The 17641-nt window shown below is 40.3% G+C and overlaps 1 protein-coding gene across 2 annotated transcripts in view; it reads right to left on the minus strand.

Moving 5' to 3' along the window:
* Positions 1–17641, minus strand: part of alg6 (ALG6 alpha-1,3-glucosyltransferase) — a 58325-nt gene that overhangs the window by 25874 nt on the left and 14810 nt on the right. For both annotated transcript variants that reach the window (XM_087990694.1, XM_087990693.1), the window contains exons 6-9: positions 16933–17001; positions 16302–16483; positions 12251–12386; positions 3849–3934 (exon numbers count right to left, since the gene is read on the minus strand). In XM_087990694.1, the coding sequence (XP_087846820.1) occupies positions 3849–3934; positions 12251–12386; positions 16302–16483; positions 16933–17001 (473 nt within the window). The remainder of the gene's footprint in view (positions 1–3848; positions 3935–12250; positions 12387–16301; positions 16484–16932; positions 17002–17641) is intronic.

Genomic DNA, 17641 nt, shown 5'->3' on the forward strand with positions numbered 1-17641 from the left:
GAAAGCAAATCTTAGCAGGACTTATACATTTAATGGTAAGGTGCTAGGGAGTGTTGCTGAACAAAGAGACCTTGGAGTGCAGGTTCATAGCTCCTTGAAAGTGGAGTCACAGGTAGATAGGATAGTGAAGAAGGCATTTGGTATGCTTTCCTTTATTGGTCAGAGTATTGAGTACAGGAGTTGGGAGGTCATGTTGCGCTGTACAGGACATTGGTTAGGCCACTGTTGGAATATTGTGTGCAATTCTGGTCTCCTTCCTATCAGAAAAATGCTGTGAAACTTGAAAGGGTTCAGAAAAGATTTACAAGGATGTTGCCAGGGTTGGAGGATCTGAGCTATAGGGAGAGGCTGAACAGGCTGGGGCTGTTTTCTCTGGAGCATCTGAGGCTGAGGGGTGACCTTATAGAGGTTTACAAAATTATGAGGTTCATGGATAGGATAAATAGACAAAGTCTTTTCCCTGGGATCGGGGAGTCCAGAACTAGAGGGCATAGGTTTAGGGTGAGAGGGGAAAGATATAAAAGAGACCTAAGGGGCAACGTTTTCACACAGAGGGTGGTACGTGTATGGAATGAGCTGCCAGAGAATGTGGTGGAGGCTGGTACAATTGCAACATTTAAGAGACATTTGGATGGGTATATGAGTAGGAAGGGTTTGGAGGGATATGGGCCGGGTGCTGGCAGGTGGGACTAGATTGGGTTGGGATATCTGGTTGGCATGGACAGGTTGGACCAAAGGGTCTGTTTCCATGCTACACATCTCTATGACTCTAAACACATCGATTTGGACCCCATCTATCATTCTCTGAGAAAAAGAACCAGAAATGATATCACCCACCCAAAGAAACCTAAACACAAATAGAAAGCGGGGCATACCACCAGTGCTTCACTGGAAGCTTACTGATATTACCTGGTATGACGACAATACACTTGAAAACAAACCTTCCAGCTCAGCGAGCAACTTACATCTAATCTAGCACCTCAATCTGAGCTACAAACCTTTTCAAAAATCGCTACTTAAGAGTTCCAGAATTCTGACCCACCAACCGAGAGGGAATGAAAATATAGATCCATGTCAGGATGGGGTGAACTTGGACAGAAATGTGCAGATGCTGGATCCTTGTTCTTTCCAGGAGTGTATGAGTTTTGGAGGTGCTGTTGAAGAAGCCTTGGTGAGTTACTGCTGTCCATCTAGTGACTGGATATACTGTTGCTGTTGTTGTGGAGGGGATTGATGCTTAAAGTGGTGAATAGGGTTTCAATTAAATAGGCTTTGTCCTGGAGGATGGTATGCTTCATATGTTGTTGAAGCAACACTCATGCAGAGAATCAAGTATTCCAACACACTCCTAACTTGTGCCTAGTAAATGGGGGATAGGAGTAGGGCATCAGGAAATGAGTTTCCTAGTATTGAACATACTTTCTGATCTGCTCTTGTAATGGTATTTACCCAGTTAAGTTTTGGCTAAATTGTAACCCCTAGGATGTTTATGGTGGAAGATTCAGCAATGGTAATGTCACTGAATATCACGGTGAGGTGATTAGATTTTCTCTGGTTAGTGGTTGTTGTTGCTTGGCATTTGTGGGTACAGTACCTAAACAGACCCTTCGGTCCAACTCGCCCATGTCAACCAGATATCCTAAATTAATCTATTCCCATTTGCCAGCACTTGGCCCATATTCCTCTAAACCCTTCCTATTCGTATACCCATCCAGATGCCTTTTAAATGTTGTAATCGTACCAGCCTTCACCACTTCCTCTGGTAGCTCATTCCATAGACACACTACCTTCTGCATGAAAAAGTCACCCCTTAGGTCCCTTTAAAGTCTTTCCCCTCTCACCCTAAACCTATGCCCTCTAGTTTGTTGCTAATCATCAGCCCGAACCTGAATGTTCTCCTGGGCTTGTTGCACCTGGGCACAGACATCTGACCAAACAGGAAATGTAATCGAGGAAGCAGATACGTATACCTAGGATTTGAGTTGAAGGAGGACACCAGTTTGATTGTGACTAAACAGGACCAAATCTTGCAGTGATATCCTAGGGTTGAGATGACTGGACTCCCACAACCAACTTAATTTCTGCTAGGCCTGACTACTGCCAACAAAGACCTTTCCCCTCATTCTCACTGGTTTTAATTTTACCAACCTCCTTGGTGTCACACTGACTGCTGGTGCTGCCTGAATATCAATGCAATCACTCTCAATGTACCTCTGGAATTCAGCTCGTATTTATGTTGGGACCAAGATGTAATAATGTCTGGAGCAAGAGGTCCTAGCAAAACCAAACTGAGCAGGTTACTAGTGAGTAAATGCCATTCGATAGCACTACCTCTTTCTTTTTATATATTTAAAAGAAGCTCTTCATACGATTTATTTTATATTATTGATAGTTTAGCCTCAATGTTTATTTTTTCCACCTTTCTTATTTATTTTGTCACCTTTTATAGAATTTTAAAACTTTCCAATCCACGAGCTTACCACTATTATACATTTTTACAATTTGATACTATCCTTAATTTCCGTGGTTAACCTTGGTCATTTTATCCCGTTCTGAGAATCCCCTTCCTCACTGGGGTATATCTTTGTTGTGAACCATGAACTACTGTTTGGCATTGTTCAACAACTATTTTTTCTGCTAAACCCCTTTCCCAGTCCACTCGAACCAACTCTCCCCTCATTCCTTTGTAATTACTCAGGTTATTTCCGACTCAAGTTTATCACTCTCCTACTGAATACTAGATTCTACCATCTTATAGTCAGTTTCCAAAAGAATCTTTTACTGAGATCATTACACATAACCAGATCCAAAATAGCCTCACCTATAGTTGAATCCACAACAGAAGGGAGATTGGGCAGACTGGGTTTGTTTTCCTTGGAGCACAGGTGACTGAACGGGTACATTTTTGAGGTGTACAAACTGGTGGAAGTCAGAGATTAGGTAGACAAGACCTTGGCAGGATCAATTACCAGAGGTACAGATGTAAATTAACAAGCAGGTTTAAAGGGAATATCAGGAAAATGTTTGCATCCAGAAGGTGGTGGGAATCTGGAACTTACTGCTTGCCTGGGTAGTAGAGGCAGAAACCTTCATAACATTTATGTAGTATTTACATGTGCAGTAATGATGCCAAGGCATTCAAAGATATGGGACAAGTGCTGGGAAATGGGGCTAGAATAGTTGGGCATGTTTTTAACCAGTGCAAACCTGATAGGCTGAAGGATCTTTTTCTGTGCCGTAGATGTCAATGACTCAATTATGACACTTTGATCAATTTACTGATGGCTGAAAGATGATTGATGGAATATTAATTGGTGAGTTAAGACTTGGTCCAGTTTTGGTGGACAGGACATAGCTGGCAATTTTCCACTTTGTTAGGTAGATGCAAGTAGTTAGTGTACTAGAACAGCTTGGCAGTAGCACGAGTCTTCAGCATTACATCCAGGATGTTCTCAAGGCTCCCAGTTTTTGTTGCATGCAGTCTACCCAGCTATTTCTTTATATCACTGGTAATGAATTAAAATGGCCAAAGATTGGTATCTGTGATGCTGGGGCCTTCAGAATGAAGGGACATGCATCATCTGGTTGAAGATGGTATAAACATTCCAGCCTTTTCGAAATGGCTATTTGAGCATGATATTTGAGAATAGCTGAACCACTACTGAACCACTTCCCAATACAAGTTACTATCTTTAGTAAAAGTAGGGAGAAAATTGAGACCTATTAATTTAAAATTTCAGAATGTATTTGTTTGTTAATCACAATTCCTTAAAACAAAACACATCATCAATGGGGGGTATTGGTGATGAAAGGCAAACTATGAAATATTGACAAGGCCAAAGCATTACCTGAGCCAAACCTGGGTTGCAGGAGCTAAAACCTTCTTCACCTTCAAAAACACTGATAAGCTGCACCACACATTTCCGACTTTATCCTATTTTGAAAACACATGTAAATAATGAGAGATAACATGCAAATTGTTTCACTGAATACCACTGGTCTTGGGAAATGTTAACAGTTGAAAACATTTGCAATTCCAATTTTTAGATTACTCGTTCAACAGCTTCATTGCACCAGAGCCTACATGGCAGCCATTTACTTCCTTGCTTCTCTGTCCAGTATCATGTTAACTCATACTAACAATGAACCACGCACATGATAACATGCGGTGGACGTTGACCAGCAAATACACATTTGAAATATGAATAACAAGACAAGGTCTTCTCAAAGATGCAGAGACGCTTTGCACAAGTGTAACAAAGCCAATTTTGGGACATGAAATGCTTGGAAATTGAAACAAGTACAAGAAGTAGAATTGTTCTCATTGTCAGACAAATGAGATCAGAAAGCAGGGAATGAAAAAAGGCCATCAAATTCATCAAGCACACTCCTTCCACACAATATGTGTAATCTATCAAATTTCTATTCTCTGGTTTGCATTTCTCCCATTTAACAATTTACAGCATAAAATTTCTGGAACATTCATCCATTCTGATGTTATCCGCAGACAATAGTCTTTTCCCATTACTGTTGTCAGCAGGACACAAATCATTGTGATATGACATTCTGTTCCAAACCAGATATTTACGTGGATCCTGTGTGGCAGAATTAATTTATTCAGCTTAATCAGTTTTTTTGCTGAATCTATTCTACATGATGAATAAAAACCAAAGGTAAACAATATAATTATTTTAATCTCTCAGTGATTCACTGGAGAAACAAGTGTTCTGCAAAAAAAAATTAGGTATTTTGTTTTCTTGCTAATAGAACTGAGAGCATCCAGAGCAGATATCCAGCAAAAGCAGAATAACTTCTTTAAAGAAGTTGGATACATTCTGGTTAAGAGGAGAATTGTGAATTATAACAAGTTATGTAGATCATGGAATTAACAAAACATTAAATACAATAGTTCATAAACTACTGTGATTAGTTTCCATGTATAAAACTAATCAGGCAGGGCTAGCTAACATGATTGCATTTTCACACTGGTAGTTTGGGGTCTTTTCTCAGAGACTTCAGCATGTTCTTCTCCTAAGGCTTGGTAGGCTATATGGCATTATCTTATTTCAATTAATGTTTCAGTTATTTCCTGTTTTTTTTTCAAATATATACTAATACCTGGTGATTCTGCTGCAGAACCTAAATAAAGATCCAAGCTTACTAATAACAAAATGTTTGTGGGAAACAGATTGCAAAATTTTGGATCAGAGATACAGTAGGGTTGTGAGGAAGAGGTTATTTCACCCCAACACTGAGTGATGACCAGATATGTTTTGCCAAGAGGATGGTAATTTCAAAAGGAAACTGAATTGGCAATCAAGGAAAACAAATTTGCAGAATGGCCAGGATCACATATGAAAACAAAATTGACTGGATTGCGGTCCAGAAAGCTAGTATACTCGATGGGCCTAAAGGCATCTTTTTGTACCATCTCCTTCCTATTGGAAGGATGTTGTGAAACGTGAAAGGGTTCAGAAAAGATTTAGAAGAATGCTGCCACGATTGGAGGATTTAAGCTATAGGAAGAGGTTGAATAGGCTGGGGCTCTTTCCCCTGGAGCGTCGAGGCTGAAGGGTGACCTTATTGAAGTTTATAAAATCATGAGGGGCATGGATAGGCTAAATAGACAAAGCCTTTTCCCTGGGGTGAGGGAGAATTAGAGGGCCTGGGTTTAGGGTGAGAGGGGAAAGATATAAAAGAGACCTAAGGGGCAACTTTTTCACGCAGAGGGTGGTGCGTGTGTGGAATGGGCAGCCAGAGGAAGTGGTGGAGGTTAGACAATTGCAACACTTAAAAGGCATCTGGATGGGTATGTGAATAGGAAGGATTTGGAGGGATATGGGCCGGCTGCTGGCAAGTGGCACTAGATTGAGTTGGGATATCTGGGCAGCATGGCCGTGTTGGACTGAGTTTCTGTGCTGTACATCTCTATGACTTATTCTTCCATTAATGTCTAAATATGTTCATCTTGGTACATTGCTGTCATAAAGATGTAATGTGACCTCACCACTGTATAAAGAGAGAGTAACTAAACATCTGCAAGTCAAAACAAGACATCAATATTACATAATACAACTTATAAACCCATGGCTCAACAGATGTCAGGATCATGTCCCTTCCTATTTTTCTTTAATGCAAATGATTTTAATTCTGACAACCTTTCCATAAATTGCTCACTATTATTTTCTTTCTATGTTACTGAATAACATAGCTGGACCAGGAAAGTTTGAATTCAGCCAACTCTAATTTTTATTTCTACATCTGTGTTTTCCTGTCTCCACACATTACCCAATCACTGAAATAATGCAATGGGTTGGGATGAGTCTTCATCAGGTCGGGGGCTAAGGTGCACTGCAGTTTTCCCTGCTTCTCAGAGGGTGTTCTGACTCATTGCAGGCAAATGCACAATAACATTGAACTACAGAGGTCAGTGAAAGCTGAAAACATTGAAAATGGAATTCAGGCTCAAGAAAACAACTCTAATCCTCAACTACTGAAACACCAAGGCAATAAAAAACATTACTTTACTTGCTACTGTTTGGCAACAGCACGAGTAGGGAGCTATGCAAATAAAAAAAAGTTAACATCTTAATTTTCTGTCCAAGGTTACAAATAAATTATGCAATAGCACAGACTAGTGGCCATTCACAGAAAATATATCCACTTTACTATCGTAACTGAAATCTCAAAATAGATCATAAACAAGGATAGAGTCACCCAGTGTATATTGGAAGTACAAGGACTGAAGGATAAGAAAGGAAACATGATAAATCAAATGGCATTGATCAGATGAAATCAAGCTTCAGTTTTAAAGGAGAAAAGAACATATTAGAAAATGAGTTTCATGTGTAGTGCATTTTTATTTTAACATGGTGAGGACAAAGGGAAGCAAAGCTTGTAAACAACACTCCTGGAGGTTTCAATGCAGAAATTCAGGTGAAAACAAAACATCATTAAAATAGAAACAGATTGTGCCTGCAGTCTCACCAGTGTTCTGTATAACTAAAGCAAGACTGCTTTGCTTCTGCCCTCAAATCTTATTGCAATAAAGACTAACACACCCACGTGACTTAGAGTCATAGAGATGTACAGTACAGATCCAGACCCTTCAGTCCAACTCATGCGTGCCGACTAGATATCCCAAAACAATCTAGTCCCACCTGCCAGCACCTGGCCGATATCCCTCCAAACCCTTCCTATCCATATACCCATCCAGATGCCTTTTAAATGTTGCAATTGTACTAGCCTCCACCACTTTCTCAACAAGTCATTCCATACACATACCACCCCCTAAGTGAAAAAGTTGCCTCTTCGGTCTCTTCTATATCTTTCCTCTCTCACCCTAAATCTGTGGCCTCTAGTTCTGGACTCCCCCACCCCAAGGAAAATACTTTGTCTATTTATCCTATCCATGCCCCTCATGATTTTATAAACCTCTATAAGGTCACTCCAGGGAAAATAGCCCTAGCCTATTCAACCTCTCCCTTCAACGTCCTTGTAAATCTTTTCTGAACCCTTTCAAGTTTCACAACATCTTTCTGATAGAAAGGAGACCAGAATTGCACGCAATATTCCAATGTCCTGTACAGCCGCAACATGGTCTCCTAGTTGTTAACTTTCAGTGACTTATGAACAAGGACACCAGAGTCCCTTTAGACATTAACACTTTTACAATCTCTCACTTAAGAAACACTCTCCACCTACACAAGTTAACAACCTGACAGTTGTCCCCATTGTATTCAATTTGCCACATTGTGATCCACTCATGCAGCCTGTTTAAATCCACGTGAAGCCTCTTTTCATTCTCCTCATTACTTAAGATTCCCAAAAGTTTTGCAATGGAAATATTACAATTGGCCTGCCACATCCAACTATTGATAGGTATTGTGAGCAACTGGGGCCTAGCCACTGACCCTGTGGTACCTCACTGTTCAAAGCCTGCCAACCTAAGAATGGCCAATTTATTCAGACACGGTGCTTTCAGCCTGTAAATCAATTATTAATCAAGGCTATTGTGTTACTCGCAATTACATGTGCTTTAACTTTCCATGCTGACTTCTTGTAGAACTTTATCAAAAGCCTTCTGAAAATTCAAATACACCTCATCCACTGGATCTCTCACATCTACTGTCAGTATATCCTCAATAAAACAACTTAGGTTTGTAAAACATACTTTCCTCTTCACAAATTCATGCTGATTCTGTTCAATCAGATAATTTTCTAAATATTCAATGATTACATCCTTTATAATCGATATTAATATTTTCCCTATTGATATCAAGCTAACAGGTTAACAATTCCCAGTTTTTTTCTTTCCTTTCTTAAACAGCGGGGTTACATTTATAAACCATTTCAAAACGAATAGAACCTTGAAAATTATTTCACGTGACATGCTTTTAAAGTGAACAATGATTAAGTGTTATGTACTGGACATTCTTTTTAAAAGAAAAAAACTATCTTGCACAGGGATTAAATTCAAATTCTCCCTAAATCAATATTTTCTTTTCCTCAGCATTCTTTGGATGTAGGCCTTTCCAGTGATGCCAACATCCAAAGAATAAAAGTGAATTGTTCTACAAACAATTTTTAAACAGATAAGAGAAGTAGGAAAGATGGCACAAATTTATGGAGCTCACCAACTGATGGAAGTATTTCCAATCTGTCCTGTACTGGTAGTGTGGTAAGGGTTTCGGCTTTGTTCAAGCACATAAAATACATCATCTAAATACAATTTTAAAACAAATTTGCAAGAGAAAAATAGCTCCCTTTTACTTCGATGCTTCAGAAAAATTTGAAACCTTGTTTCCTGCTCCAATAATTTCTCCTGTTGTAGCAGAATTGAACAGGCAAATGGTGCTGAAAACTGAAGTTACCTGTTTGGACCAGAACAAGTGAGTTGCAATCACTTAGGCCATGAGTCATAGTATTTTTAAAACTGCCAGTACTTTGATTTCAGCAAAGCGGCTGTTTACAGTGAATCAAACACTAAAGACAGAGTCTGATGTGAGTCTTTAATACGCACAACCGTGTCAGTGGCAGCAAGACTGGTGTTTATAATGTATTTGCCCCACCACTTTCAAGGGTTATGTTTGGGGTAGATTGATTCTATAAATGGGCTATCTGTGGATAGCTGTGATATCAGTATCAAGAATGCAATATTTGATACCTCTGTTCAGAACAGGAAATAGAAACAGCAGAGACAGTTGTCAATGTCACAACTAGAGAGGACATAACTTCACAGGCAAATCCACCACACCCCACTACAACAGAATCATTTCTCTTGTACATGACATGTATAGAATATCTGCCCTGAATTTGATGAGGACACAGAGAAAGGTTAGAAGGTTAACACTTGACACATTCTACAAACAAACTGAACAAGCTATCAATTTTATAGCTCACCATGTAATTTACACTTACCAGCGTTTTTTTTTCAACAGCAATTGGAGATGGTCAACACGTCACACGTCAGTTGTAGAGTGCTTACGCTAACAATTTCTCAAGTTAATCCTCACCCACTTCCAAATAAGTCATCCCCTGCAGACTCTTAAACTGATGCTGAGCTAATATTATCAGTGAAATGTCAGGTGAGGACACAGAGTTCTGTCGTTTAAATGTGGTTGTACAACCGGATTCCCAACTTTGGCCCAATTCTTAAAATATCTTTTGCCCAAAGTTTTAGTAATTCAGCCAAATTCATGCTAAAGTATCTGCCCACAACACAAACACTGGCAATGTGGAAGAAGTCAAGTATATTTCAAAGCTACAACCCAATTTTTAAAAGAAAATAGAACATAGAACAGTACAGCACAGGAACAGGCCCTTCAGCCCACGGTGTTGTGCCAAATTAAACTAATGCCTTCTGCCCGCCCTCCATTTCTCGCATATTCATGTGCTTACCTAAAAATTCCTTAATCGGCCCTATCATATCTGCCTCCACCACCGCCCCTGGCAGCAAATTCCAGACTTCCTATCACTCTGTGTAAAAAGAACTTGCACCTCACAACTCCTTTGAACTTCCCCACTCTCACCTTAAATGCATGCACCCTTGTATTAGGCATTTCAACTCTGGAAAAAAGATTCCGACCGTCAACCCTATCGATGAATCTCATAATTTTATAGTCTTCTATCAGGTCTTGTGTCAGCCTAAACTGTTCCAGAGAAACAAGCAGTTTTTCTAGCCGATACTTATAGTTCATACCCTCTAATTGAGGCAACATCCTTGTAAAGCTCATCTGCACCCTTTCCAAAGCCTCCACATCCTTCCTGTAATGTGGCAACCAGAACTGAATGCAGTACTCTAAGTCGGCCTAATCAAAGTCTTATTAAGCAATAATCTTATACTCAATTCTCTGAGCATTAAAGGCAAGCATGCTAAATGCCTTCTTTACCACTCTATCCACTTGAGTGGCTAATTTCAGGGAGCTATGGATCCCAAGATCCCTCTGTAAATCAATGCTATTCAGGGTCCTGCCATTAACTATACACTTTCCCTTAACATTTAATCTCCCAAAGCACAGCACCTCGCAGTTACCCGGATTAAACTGCCATTTCTCTGCCCATATTTGCAACTGATCTATCTCCCGTTGTCACCTCTGACAACCTTCTACACCATCCACAATTCCACTGATCATCTGCAAACTTACTAACCCACCCATCTACATTTTGTCCAAGTCATTTATATATAACTAACAGCAGAGGTCCCAGAACGGATCCCTACAGAACACCACTATTATGGACCTCCAGCCTGAAAAGCACCCTTCCACCACCACCCTCTGCCTTCTATGGACAAGCCAATTCTGAATCCACACAGCTAAGTCACCATGAATCCCAAGCATCTTAATCTTCTGGATGAGCCTACCATGAAGGATCTTGTCAAAAGCTTTACTAAAATCCATGTAGACAACAGCCAGTGCTCTACCCTTAACAGTCACCTTTGTCAACTTCTCAAAAAATTCAATCAAATTAGTAAGACATGACCTGCCCTGCACAATCCTATTCCCAAGAATTCTCTCCAATAGCTTCCCAGCTACCGATGTGAGACTAATCAGGAATGCTCATTCCTGATGAAGGGCTTATGCCGGAAACATAGATTCACCTGCTCCTCGGATGCTGCCAGATCTGCTGTGCTTTTCCAGCACCACACTCTCGACTCTGATCTCCAGCAACAGCAGTCCTCACTTTCTACTAGTTTCCTGGATTATCCCTATTTCCTTTCTCGAACAGAGGAACAGCAATAGCTACTCACCAGTCCTCTAGGACCTCTCCAGTGGCTAATGATGATACAAAGATCTTGGTCAAGGCCTCAGCAATCTCCTCTCTTACCTCTCTCAATAACCTGGGGTAGATACCATCGGGCTCTGGAGACTTATCCACCTTAATGCCCTTCAAGAGATCCAACACCACTTCTTTCTTGATCTCATATTAGCATACTCCACACAAATCTCACTATGGGGAGAAAGTGAGGACTGCAGATGCTGGAGATCAGAGCTGAAAATGTGTTGCTGGAAAAGCGCAGCAGGTCAGGCAGCATCCAAGGAACAGGAGAATCGACGTTTCGGGCATAAGAAGGGCTTATTCTCCTGTTCCTTGGATGCTGCCTGACCTGCTGCGCTTTTCCAGCAACACATTTTCAGCGCAAATCTCACTATCCACTATGTCCTTCTCCTGGGTGAATACCAATGCAAAGTATTCATTTAGGATCTCACCTACAACCTCTGCCTCCAAGCACAGTTCCTTCCTTTATCCTTGAGTGGTCCTCCCCAGTCATCCTCTTATTTTTTAAATATGTATAGAATGCCTTGGGATTCTCTTTAACCTTGTTTGCCAAGGTCATTTCATGGCCCCTTCTTGCTCTCCGAATCTCTTGAGAGAGTTCTTTCCTGGTTTCTTTATATTCCTCATGGGCCTTGTCCAATTTTAACTTCCTAAACCTTACATATGCTTCTTTTTTCCTTTTTGACTAAATTCACAACTGCCCTTGTTATCCAAGAGTCCCTTACCTTGCCATCCTTGTCCTTGTTCCTTACTGGAACATGCTGATCCTGAACTCTGATCAGCAAGTCATGAAACAACTGCCACATGTCAAATGTGGACTTGCCGATGACAGTTTCCCTCCCACAATTTAGTACCTGACTTATCCTTATTCATAGTTATCTTAAAACATAAGGAGTTGTGATCACTGTTTCCAAATATTTCTGAGTAAATAAATTTAGGTAGCTTTATCACCTGAAGTTCATTATTAGCATACCTCAAACAAGCCTCTGTCAATTGGAAAAAGCCTTTGAAGCACCTGCAGGGACTGCTGGAGACTGGTGAGGAAGGGTAGCCAGCAAAAGGCAAATGAAATCAGCACAACTATGGCAATTTTGATCAACCGTATCAACCTGTAACAGAACAGGAGAGATTGGTTATCTTAAAAAGTAAAATTCACTTTTTGCCTTTAGCTTTAACATCCATAGCAAAAAGAAAAACCATTGCAGAGAGCATTACATAGCACCATATTTCTCACACTTGCTGTGCAGGGAAATCTCACAACGCCAGAATCTTCAACCAGATAGCAGTTCTGAAAGTCAGTGGATTACTCAGCAATCGACTTTGTAGCAGTGGAAATTTGGTAGCGATGATACAGAAGAGCTCTGGGTACTTGTCCCTCCTTTGTCATCACCTTAAATAAAATCAAAAGTATCTCCATTGTTTCCATAATTAGAATTAATTTAGCAGGGACTAATAACTAGCTTCACTCAGTCTGTGATTCCATATCAAACTGAAGGCAATTTTCCCATTTGAGTCATGAGGCGATAAGCGGAGTCAGATTGCCTTCATTAACTCAAATTCCAAAACTTTCCATTTTCTGTGGAAAATGACTTCAGCGTTTGTGCAACTACAATGCAGGAACTTGCCTTGCCTCCTTTGAAGGCATGTTCCATACCCATGACTTCTACCATCTAGGACATTCCAGTAGGCACATGGGACACAGCCATCTACAAACTTCTCTCTAAATCTTCAAAATATTGCCGTTTCTTCACTGTTATTGGGACAGCACATGGTCTGCAGCAGTTCAAGAAGGTGGATCAGCAGAATCTTCTCAAGGCAGTTAGGGGTAGACAATAAATATCAGCCATGCTCAAGAATAAGCTTAGAAATCTAAAAGCTTCCACATGCACATCTTTAAAAGAAAGCTACATAACTGGACCAGAAAAAGACATAATCAGTTAAAATTGTTCTTGGTTCCAAGAGTACAGCATGGATTCCACAGAATAAGATCTGTAGAGTTATGTCTTCATCTGGGTCTCTCCCCATCCCCATGACAATTATGGACTGAAAGCAACACTCCATGGTAAGTCAAAATAATGGTTGTTCACAATAGGTTGCCAATAACATTGCTATCCCTACAATAAATGGTTGCATACGTACAAGTTTTAGTGAATGAATACCATTTTATGTCAATTCAAAAGATGTCTAAAAACAAAAGTACCAGTCAGCAGGTGCTCCACATGCAACATAGCATGTTAGATGCAGTGGCAAGTAAATTACCTTACAGCTGGTGCAGACACGTTTCCATAGTCCTTAACTGATTGGTAGCATTCTCATTTGAATTAAAAGGTTTTAAGTCAAAACTATTCATGCACTTATGTATCGAATTTAGTTTGACATTCCAGTAATGTACAATTTTTCAAATCAACCTGTGCAATGATGTTATTACACGCCTGTGTAACAGGTGGGAGTTGAACCTAGGCTCCTGGCTCAGAGATAAGAACACTACCATGACACTAACTCCAGTTAGATACTGAGAATATGCTGAGTTGAATCTGGCACTGTCATTTGGGTGAAATGTTATATTGAAGCCCCATCCACTTGACCAGATGCTTCTGAAGAGCAGGGATGTGCCCATAAGACACAGGAACAGAATTAGTCCAATTTGCCCATTAGGTCTGTTCCATAGTTGAAATGTTTTGCAACCCCATTCTCCTGCCTTTACCCCATAACCTCCGAGCCCCTTACTAATTAACAGCCTATCTACCTCGTCTTAAGTATGCTCAATGATTTGGCCTTCACAGGCTTCTGCAGCCATGAGTTCCACAGATTAACCTCCCGCTGACTGAGGAAATTCCTTCTCATCTCAATTCTATAGGATTGTCCTTTCACTCTGAAGCTGTGCCCTCAGGTCCTAGTCTCACCTACTAGTGGAAACGTCTTCTCCACCTCCTCTCTATCCAGGCCAGTATTTTGTAAGTTTCAACGAGATCATCCCCATATCTTTCTAAGCTCCAATGTGTACAGACCCAGAGTCCTCAACCATTTCTCATTGGATAAGCTCTTCAACCATGGGATTATTCTTGTAAATCTCCTCTGAACCCCTTCCAATGCCAGCACACCTTTCCTTAGATACAGGCCCCAAAGTGCTCATAATATTTCAAATATGGTCTGACCTGAGCCTTGTATAGCCTCAGCAGTACATTCCTGGTCTTGTATTCAAGCCCTGTTGAAATTAATTGCATTTGCCTTCCTAACTGCCAAATGAACCTGCATATTCGCCTCCAAAGAATCCTGAACTAGGACTCCTAAGTCCTTCAGATTTCCAAAGCTTTTCCCCATTTAGAAGATAGTCTAAGCCTTTTTTCTTCCTATCAAAAATCCATAATTTGTTGTTTTCCCACACTGTATTCCATCTGCCACTTCTTTGCCCACTCTCCTAACCTGTCCAAGTCTTTAGACCATAAGACATAGGAGCAGAAATTAGACCATTTCACCCAGCAAGTCTGCTCCACCATTCAACCATAAGTTTCTCAACCCTGTTTTCCTCCCATAACCTCGATCCCTTTGATACTCAAGAAGCTATCTATCTCAGTTTTAAATATATTCAATGACCTGGCCTTCACAGGCAATGAATTCTATAAATTCACCACTCTCTGACTGAAGACGTTTCTCCTTACCTCAATTCTAAAAGGTCTTCCCTTTACTCAAAGGCTATGCCCTTGGATTCTAGTCTCTCCTACCAATTGAAACATCTTCCCAACATCTACTGTCCAGGTCATTCAGTATTCTGTATATTTCAATTAGATCCCCCCCCCCCCCCCCCCCCAATCCTTCTAAACTCCATTTGGTATAAACCCAGAGTCCTCAAACGTTCCTCACATGTTAAGCTTTTCATTCTCGTAAACCTCCACCGAACAGACTCCTAGGCCAATACATCTTTCCTAAGATATGCACTTCCTCAGCATTACCTGTCCCTCTACCTATCTTTGTGTAATGCACAAACGTAGCAACAATGCCCTCAGTTCCTTCATCCAGGTCATTAATGCATAACATGAATTGTTGTGATCCCAAAACTGACCCCTGCAGAACTCCACTAGTCACTGACTGCCATCCTGAAAAAGGCCCCTTTATCCCTCACTCTCTGCCATCTGCAGTCAGCCAATTTTCTATCCATACCAGTACCTTGCTCTTGACACCATGGGTTCTTATTTAGCAACTTCCTGCTTGTCAAAGGACTTCTGGAAATCCAAATAGATCATGTTCACTGGCTATCCTTCGTCTAACTTCCTCGTTACCTCCTCAAAGAAGCCTAAATATCCTGGATAATATTTATCCCTTAATCAACAAAATATATTAGTCCACTTCCTGTTTTCTTTCCATCTCGAAGTGCACTGACTCATAGCAGCATATGTTTCTACAAACTGAGAACACGACTATACTTTGTGTGTTTGAACATTCTACACATCTGAATCCTTAGACTGGAGTTTTAGCAGGCAACTCAACTTAGGGGTTCATGTCAGCAACTCCAATTCTAACCCCACACAGTTCACACATGCTCCTTGCAATCGGAGTTGATGGATAACAATGTAGAACAGAAGGTTGATATTTGTTTTCATCCCTTCCTTTCCAGGTACACAGATAAATCACGACATCATCATCACTGTTCTAACTGACATAACCAAGCAGAAACTGGGATCTCCTGATCTGTAGACTCTGTCCCATACAGAACACTACACTCACCATTAGAAGTGCTTGCAGATTGGCATTGTACAATTCCAATGCAACAGCACAAAATCACAACTGTTATGTACAAAAATATATGCTTAGCTAGAAGAAATATTTGAAAGTAGAGAAGAATTTCAAGTTCAGTATTTAGCAAAGATTTCCCTCTTAATTAAAATGTAGCTTGCATGTTTATTTTAAGCTGCTTACATTGCAGGACAAGCTAGAACAATTCTCAAGTCTTAAAAATAGACCTCACTTGATCCATATGACATGACAAGGACCATGAGTCTATTTAATTCATTGTTTCAGTTACTCACCCTTCACCTTTGAGACCTTTCTTTAAGCAGTTTCCAAGGAGGTAGCAGAAGAAAGGCAGTGCATGGTAAAGTTCCATTTGCTTATAATTAAGAGCCAGACAAAATGCCACAGAGCCAAATAGGACGCGGTCAAATAATAGGCCCAATAACCCCCACAAGGCAAGACCCAGACTGACAGAGTTATATGTGTTTTCATGTTAAGGATGGTTCACAAGTATTCACCCAGATAGCATCAGTGTTCAAATTTATACTCTCACTATCTCTTTTACTGTTTTGTCAGAACCAGCACAAGGTTTCATACTTCACATTTGAAAACATTTCCAAAAGAAAAATATCATTCAGAATTTTCAGAATGTATTATGTGTATAGGATTTAGGTAAAGGTGGAGTCTGGATGGGACTCACTGATACATCATTTTAATGTGCTGGAATAGTTTTTAATGCATATTTTGCAGAAAAGTCACATCTCTTATGATAAGATATGAGCGATATACCCAGAATGCAATTTAATGCTTTTCAAAGTTAATTCAATAAAAGGTCAGACAGTGAACCTAGGATCATGCTATGCTTTATGACTCAGTGCCTCAAAGTGCAGTCACACACTGAGCCATTGGGCATGATTACTAATAAGGATATTGAAAATGGCCATGGTCGATAAGAATGAGTCCAGGGTACAGCAATGCACACAGCATAGATGATATCTGCAAAGAGTAAAGGTAGAGTTAGTAACTTCAATACACTTTTTCAGAATAATTTCTTTCACAGAATACAAAGTTATTTCCCCCAAGCAACTTCTCTTCCCTCTGCTGAAGGTGCTAACCACATCCTGAGACTGGGAATGAGTTGGACCCCCACAGTAACTCAGTCAAATACCTGACAGTTTATCCATCACAGCTGAGTCAATCTATTCTTACCAGAAAGCTACTTTTTCAATAGAGGTCAGTGGGATACTGATCAGGAATAAGAATACCATCAGATTTCTGTTCTTTGGCTAATCAAATGGAAAGGTCAATAAAACAGAGATCTAAAGCAGTCTTTCCGAAACACATTAGGAATGTTCTTTTCCATTCCTTTGTTCTTTTAGTTGTTCATTTGTATTGGTCTCACTGGGTCTTCTAATAACATCATAAAGTGCCCATTTTTCCCATGCAAGTCTACAGGATGATTGTGAGTAGATTGTTTGACCATGGAGAAAACAATAATCCTGACCAAATGAAGTGACCCCAGAAGTACCACAACTGCACTCAGTCCTATTGTCACCAAATTTCATCAGATACACAGACCCTCCATCAGGGTTCCTTTGGAAGTAATTAGCAGTGGAACCAATGGATCAAAGTAGAC

Source organism: Chiloscyllium plagiosum, unplaced genomic scaffold, assembly GCF_037043375.1.
Source record: "Chiloscyllium plagiosum isolate Xiang-an unplaced genomic scaffold, Cpla_swu_hap1 HiC_scaffold_9, whole genome shotgun sequence".
In the NCBI taxonomy this organism is placed as follows: Eukaryota; Metazoa; Chordata; class Chondrichthyes; order Orectolobiformes; family Hemiscylliidae; genus Chiloscyllium; species Chiloscyllium plagiosum.